The sequence below is a fragment of the Diaphorina citri genome, unplaced genomic scaffold, assembly GCF_000475195.1.
Source record: "Diaphorina citri unplaced genomic scaffold, Diaci psyllid genome assembly version 1.1 scaffold10124, whole genome shotgun sequence".
In the NCBI taxonomy this organism is placed as follows: Eukaryota; Metazoa; Arthropoda; class Insecta; order Hemiptera; family Psyllidae; genus Diaphorina; species Diaphorina citri.
In genome coordinates, this window is record NW_007387498.1 from 5,577 (window position 1) to 12,270 (window position 6,694).

Genomic DNA, 6,694 nt, shown 5'->3' on the forward strand with positions numbered 1-6,694 from the left:
ACACAGAAGCTGATGTTATTACGAGCCAAAACCAATCTGCACTGGGCACACGTTGACCGAATACAAAAACGCAAAGATTCCGAATGTCAGCTCCGGGATTATTCCAAAATCTCATAACCATTTGTCAAATCCCATTTCTCTTGTGAGCTTTTATACTCAGTAAAGATAAAAGATTAAAAATAAAATACAATACACCTATACCCTATTGCAACCACAACATAACAAAAAAGTGATGGTCTAAAAATGTCGGCATTACTATACCTACTATAACTTTATAAGGGACAATGAGAAAGGAGCGAATCGAAGAAATTGTCTCTAACCCGAAACGACAAACAAGACGCACCGCGCGAAGTCAGAGACATGAAGCTAAAACCACATAATACCGGGAACTACCAGTACTTCATCTTCTCATAGAGATGTTCAACCAAGCATAAGCTTTTAACGAAGTTGGTCTAACTACAAATCGCGTTCGCAAAACTAGAGACATAGATAATATAGAAAGTCCAGTCTACACAATATTTGAAAGTATCTTTAATTAATAAAATCATCGACCACAAAACGAAATACAAATCATCGACAACCAAACCCACGCACGACGTAATACACAACTCAACCGAACTATCTTCAAGGGGAAGCGAAAATGACCAAACAAAGGTCGTCACCCCAATAATAACCGATAGATGATAATAGACACCCCAAGTTTAAGAGCTTTAAACATAAACAACACCTCCGATTCACCTACCAGCGCCGCTCAATGCGACACAGTCCCGACCCACACTAAAACCCTTCGCCCAAAAGCGTGATAGGCGAGCCGTCCACAAACAGCACACAGAACATATGGTCCTGCTCGCAGTAAACCTTGTTCGAAATGTACCCAGGTACTGGAAAACTCCCAAATCCCTACCGTCCATATCATCACTAAATATAACCACTAAATTCTCTTAATACAGCAGAAGGGCGTCGATAACTCTCGTACACCATCATCTCGTTTCGTTCTCTCTATCCCCCTCCAAACACCGATTTGAATACTAGATTCTTCAAGACAGTACCCATTAACAAACAAACACCAAAAGTACAGAAGGTATACTACCCCCACCGCCAACAGCAAACGAACCCTTCACAAACGCCTACGATGAGTCGGGAGACACTCCGATCACAGATGACTTCAAGTCTCATCGCTATCACATAACTAAACTCTTATCCACGCTTACGTTACCAACAGTTTTCTTACGTGAATCATTCACATGACACTACTTAAAAAAGAGATGTCTCTCTCACGAACCATTTTACTGAGACGTAAACTAGGACACTTGATGAAGAGAATTAAAAGAAACACAGCGCGAGTGTGTGAAGATCAGCTTTATGGACATGCGCGCTCGTAAATCATAAAATCAAGAAAAAACGCCGAGCGCACAAGAGCTCACCAATTAAGCTACGCGAGCACCACTGGCTACTCCCACCCAACACCGTCATGGGACTCAGGACCACGAAACTATCGAAAAGCGATGTATCAGAAAGAACCACCAGTCAAGCCTAACCCTAGCCACTGATCTCCACCCACGCACAGACGTCTGTACCTATACAAAACCCTGTGCGCTTTCGTCGCTTTAGCTCAGAGACTTAGGGACCTTGTCTTCCTTAAAATCTCTATATAATACTCCAAATAGAGGATTATGTACAACCACTAGAGCGGACAATGAACAGTCGCGCAGTGCACTATATATGCACACATTCTCGTAAGTTGCTAAACATATATTCTTTCAGATCCCAAAGGAATCCCGTTGGCTCGCTCCACTACACTTGAGAACTAATAACCATACTGTAAAGACTGTAGGACTACTCGCGGTGATCGTGCGATCAGTCACAACTACGGACCTGTTGCCATGAACACCAAGAGACTCTTTCAGAGGCTTACAAGCTACAACCACTACTTCAAGCACATTACCGTGTCCACACGTGTCTGCTAGATCCATTACCGTCTCACTACTAACACTCTTGGAACTCAAGTCCAAAGATGCCACATACTGTACTATCACATTCACCCACTAGACGAGAAAAATCTACTACGTCAATTATTTATAAACCTAAAAGACCTACAACTTTTAGTATTTTTGCTTAAAAACCAACGTCAGTACACGATTAACCTCATTAAATCCCAATCAGAAAATATAAAACAACTTTTCACAGTTAGTACGATCTTAGGTTACTCTAACTCTTAACAAGGCGAAACAACTCTCAAGTTAACGACACACATCTAGCAGAGTCTCTCGCTATACTTTAAGGAGTAACAGACTAAAGCCGCGTACAACTGACAATCTTTTCCAATTATTAATACAATGCTTAAAACTCTCTGGAATAAAAAATAACGACTAAACAAAAAAAAAAAGTTACCACTCTACCCAGAATCTCAATAAAAAACAGAAACCGCGCAGCTGTATATAGACACCGTTATAAGCTATGAATGTGTATTTAACGAAGATGACGAACTGATAAAGCGGAGTCACCAGACGGTAGAACTTGTAAGAAGCAGAAATACAACTATGCACAGAAGAGAACTACGTAGAAGGGAAAACAGATACAACGAGATAATACTCAGTTCATAGATGACCACGCATCACCGATCATTATATGGATTAATGTTCTACACAGGTTGTCTAAATAATAAGTAACGAGACAGTACAATACGAACAATACTAAAAAACCAAAACAAAGCACTAACCTAACCACCTAGGTAAAGACTTTATACAGTTTTTATACAGATAAAGTTGCGAATAGATAAATCATGTCTTTTCTTAAAACTAATCCACTAAATATGCACTCAAGCACTCTGCCACAAAGTAACACAGAGCAGACAACTCCCAGTGCGACAAAACATACTGAGAGCTAACGTTACAGTCAGACGCACACTACGTCTATGCGTATATTGTCTAACAACAGAGATTGTTCTCATAACTTAGCTACGACTCGTCCCCACGAGTAAACCACAAACAACTTCAAAACTAGTAAACGCACTATCTCGTTTTTACAGTTCAAAGCATCTTATAGAATAAGTACAGACAATTCATGATCCACTCCCACCATTCTGTATCATCATCTACGATATCCTACTTATCGAAGAACAGCAGACTCGTTGCAGACAACATAAGAAAATAGAGTAGTGTATGTGACCCATCCTACGTCTTTCGTGTTCTGATCCTAAAAACTACAGTGTCGCATCCTTGTCACATTTCACAGCTACATACCAAATTTCAAGTCTCTAGCTCTTACCCTTCTCGAGATATTTTGTTTACAGACAGACACACACACGGACCAATGGCTGAAACTTTGGGTTTATGCTCTAGGGACCTCAAAACGTGTTTTGGCACTAAAAACTGACCATCGAAAATTTGACCCGATTACATTACTTTCCTTCCTATAGGATAAGGAAAGTAAAAATGAGACTGTAAAGTTCCTTTACTCCCGCAGCCTGAACAAGGTTATTGTTGTTAAGCCGGGTTTATTCTATTCTCATTTTATTTCTCCTTTCCGTCAGGTGTTCATGGACGAAGTGAATCAGCAAAAGATTAGACACACACACGGACCAATGGCTGAAACTTTGGGTTTATGCTCTAGGGACCTCAAAACGTGTTTTGGCACTAAAAACTGACCATGGAAAATTTGACCCGATTACATTACTTTCCCTTCCTATAGGATAAGGAAAGTAAAAATGAGACTGTAAAGTTCCTTTACTCCCGCAGCCTGAACAAGCTTATTGTTGTTAAGCCGGGTTTATTCTATTCTTATTTTATTTCTCCTTTCCTGGCACACTCTAATAAATATTAATAATAAAAATAAAATAAAAATATTTCTCCTTTCCGTCAGGTGTTCATGGACGAAGTGAATCAGCAAAAGATGCTGCCCACCATCCGCAGCTATCTCAAGCTGTACACCACTCTGCCCCTGTCTAAACTGGCAACTTTCATGGGCAATGCCCGAGCTGGTCAGAACTATTCAGTCCCTAATTTGGACTATACAGTCTAGTAAGGATCATGAGATCGGGCCACAGCTCTCATTTGTACCTCGTAGGACGTACATTGTCCGAACCATTGGCTGGAATTGCAGACCTTCTCTTTCTTCAGGTCGAAACATTTAGCTTGGACAATGTTGAAGAACAGTTTGCCGACGACATTGGCAGCCCCGGAGTCTGCTCGCTTGAGACATTCGCGAAATCTGTGAACAGAAGGAAAGTAAAAATGAGACTGTAAAGTTCCTTTACTCCTGCAGCCTGAACAAGCTTATTGTTGTTAAGCCGGGTTTATTCTATTCTCATTTTATTTCTCCTTTCCGTCAGGTGTTCATGGACGAAGTGAATCAGCAAAAGATGTTGCCCACCATCCGCAGCTATCTCAAGCTGTACACCACTCTGCCCCTGTCTAAACTGGCAACTTTCATGGGCAATGCCCGAGCTGGTCAGGATTCGGAAATTGAACGTGACGTAGATAAGGAGACGAAGAGTTTGATCACTCACCTGTTGGCGTTCAAACACAAGATGAAGAACGTCGTGTGGACTCGGGGCCCTTCGGGACTGGAGGGGACTTTCCAGTCTGGCTCAGAGGTAAGATTTTTACCAGAGATTTATTACCAATCAAATATTTATAAGACCTTGTTTAAACTGCGAAAGTAAAGAGACTTTTCAGTCCTTTGCTGGCAGTATAAACAACGTACATATATTCTATTCCAGAACCTTCGGGACTGGAGGGGACTTTCCAGTCTGGCTCAGAGGTAAGATTTTTACCAGAGATTTATTACCAATCAAATATATAAGACCTTGTTTAAACTGCGAAAGTAAAGAGACTTTTCAGTCCTTTGCTGGCAGTATAAACAACGTACATATATTCTATTCCAGAGCGACTTGAAGACTGAGCGACATGTTTTATTGGCCTTGGCCAGAGCAACGGTAATAACTCTTTTCAATACTTCTTCATTCCTTCTCTTGTCTGACCACTTTATGTTCTCCATTCTTCTCCACAGCCACATCTCAAAACTCTCTAGATACTTCTCTTCTTTCTTCCTCAGTGTTCACGTTTATTTGCACCCTTTATGTTGCTGTTTGGTGAATACTAACCCTTGTTGCTGTTATTATATTTACCCCTAATCCCTTTCCCTTACCCTTACCCCTTACTGTTTGATTTCAGCTTGACTTTTACATTTCACCCTTTATGTTGCTGTTTGGTGAATACGAACCCTTGTTGCTGTTATTATATTTACCCCTAATCCCTTTCCCTTACCCTTACCCCTTACTGTTTGATTTCAGCTTGACTTTTACATTAATACTAACTACTAACCCTTGTTTTTTTTTTAAGAGGTTTGACAGAGGGAACTGTAACTTCTATGGTCTTATCGTCCCGAAATCGAAGAGAGAAGGAAGGACAGGATAGGAGAAAGCCAGCCGTTCCGAGAACGAACATTATCCCATCAGGATAAAATCCGCCCCGGGCGGGAATCGAACCCGCGGCCTAGCGCTTACAAGGCAGACGCACTACCAACTAAGCTAAGTAGGCTGGGCTAACCCTTGTTGCTGTTATTATATTTACCCCTAATCCCTTTCCCTTACCCCTTTACCCCTTACTGTTTGATTTCAGCTTGACTTTTACATTGACAACGAGATGATTCACATTGCTGACACCAAGGTAGCACACCGCTACGGTGACTTCTTCATTCGCAAGATCATCAAGTTTGAAGAGCTCAACAAGAAACTGCAGGCCATCAAAATCTAAATCCGGTTCTCCAAAATGAAATATTTGAATATTGATGGTGGATTTCACCAATGACTTAATGAGAGATTTCACTAATGGGAAAAATTTTAATCATCCAAAGGGCAACGAGCAAAGCTATATTAACAAAAAAAAGGACAAGAAAGCCTACTGCCGCAACCGAACCAAAGAGAGAGCCAAGAGACAAGAAATAGGACCAAGAGAGAAGAGAGAAGCTGAAAGCCCTGCATATTCCTTGTAATCGTCAATTTCCAAAAGGGAGACAGTTTGGAAGAAATTTTTTTTTTTTTTTTTATATAAAATTGGCATATACTTATTATTATTATGTATTATATTAATATGTATTAATTATTATTATAATTTATTTTTTTATTCTTAAAGACGATAGACACTTCTTATACATTACCGCAAAGAAATTAGATATTTTCATTCTATCCAATCCATGAACATCTTCTTGTATGGTTGCTATACGTAGAACAGAAATCGTGTGAGAAACATCTGTCCGTCAAAACGGTTATCTTGTTCCATTTAAGTGCGACTGAAATTAAAGTTTTCAGTTATTCTACCTTTAAACTACCAGGGTCCTGGTAGATTTCCGCAAATCCTCTCAAACTAAAATCACGAGAGACACCTTTGTATATCCTCAGCTCGACGCTTTATTAAGCAAATAAATATACTAATGTTTCAAGTGACCGCGATATATCCGATATCACTTACGCAATTTTATTTCATCTAAGTCTTCACTGATTTCCCTGAACCGCCCAAACTATCGAAAATCAAAACTAATTTAGATCAAATTACCACCTAACAGTGGTGATTGAATTACTCTCTAAAGTGATTACCCCCTCTTAAAAAGTTACCTAGGTTTTTCCTCGAAATTAATAGGTTTAGTCCTCTCCTCAAAACATTTCTTATGAGGGTCAAAAACCAGTGATTTTTGA

The 6,694-nt window shown here is 40.0% G+C and overlaps 1 protein-coding gene across 1 annotated transcript in view; it reads left to right on the forward strand.

Annotated features, from left to right (window-relative positions):
* Window positions 1-5,855, forward strand: part of LOC103522668 (eukaryotic translation initiation factor 3 subunit L-like) — an 11,425-nt gene extending 5,570 nt beyond the window's left edge. The window contains exons 2-4 of the mRNA XM_008487764.2: window positions 3,862-3,979; window positions 4,449-4,594; window positions 5,622-5,855. Of these exons, the coding sequence (XP_008485986.1) occupies window positions 3,868-3,979; window positions 4,449-4,594; window positions 5,622-5,756 (393 nt within the window). The 5' untranslated portion in view covers window positions 3,862-3,867 and the 3' untranslated portion in view covers window positions 5,757-5,855. The remainder of the gene's footprint in view (window positions 1-3,861; window positions 3,980-4,448; window positions 4,595-5,621) is intronic.
* The last annotated feature ends 839 nt before the right edge of the window (window positions 5,856-6,694 follow it).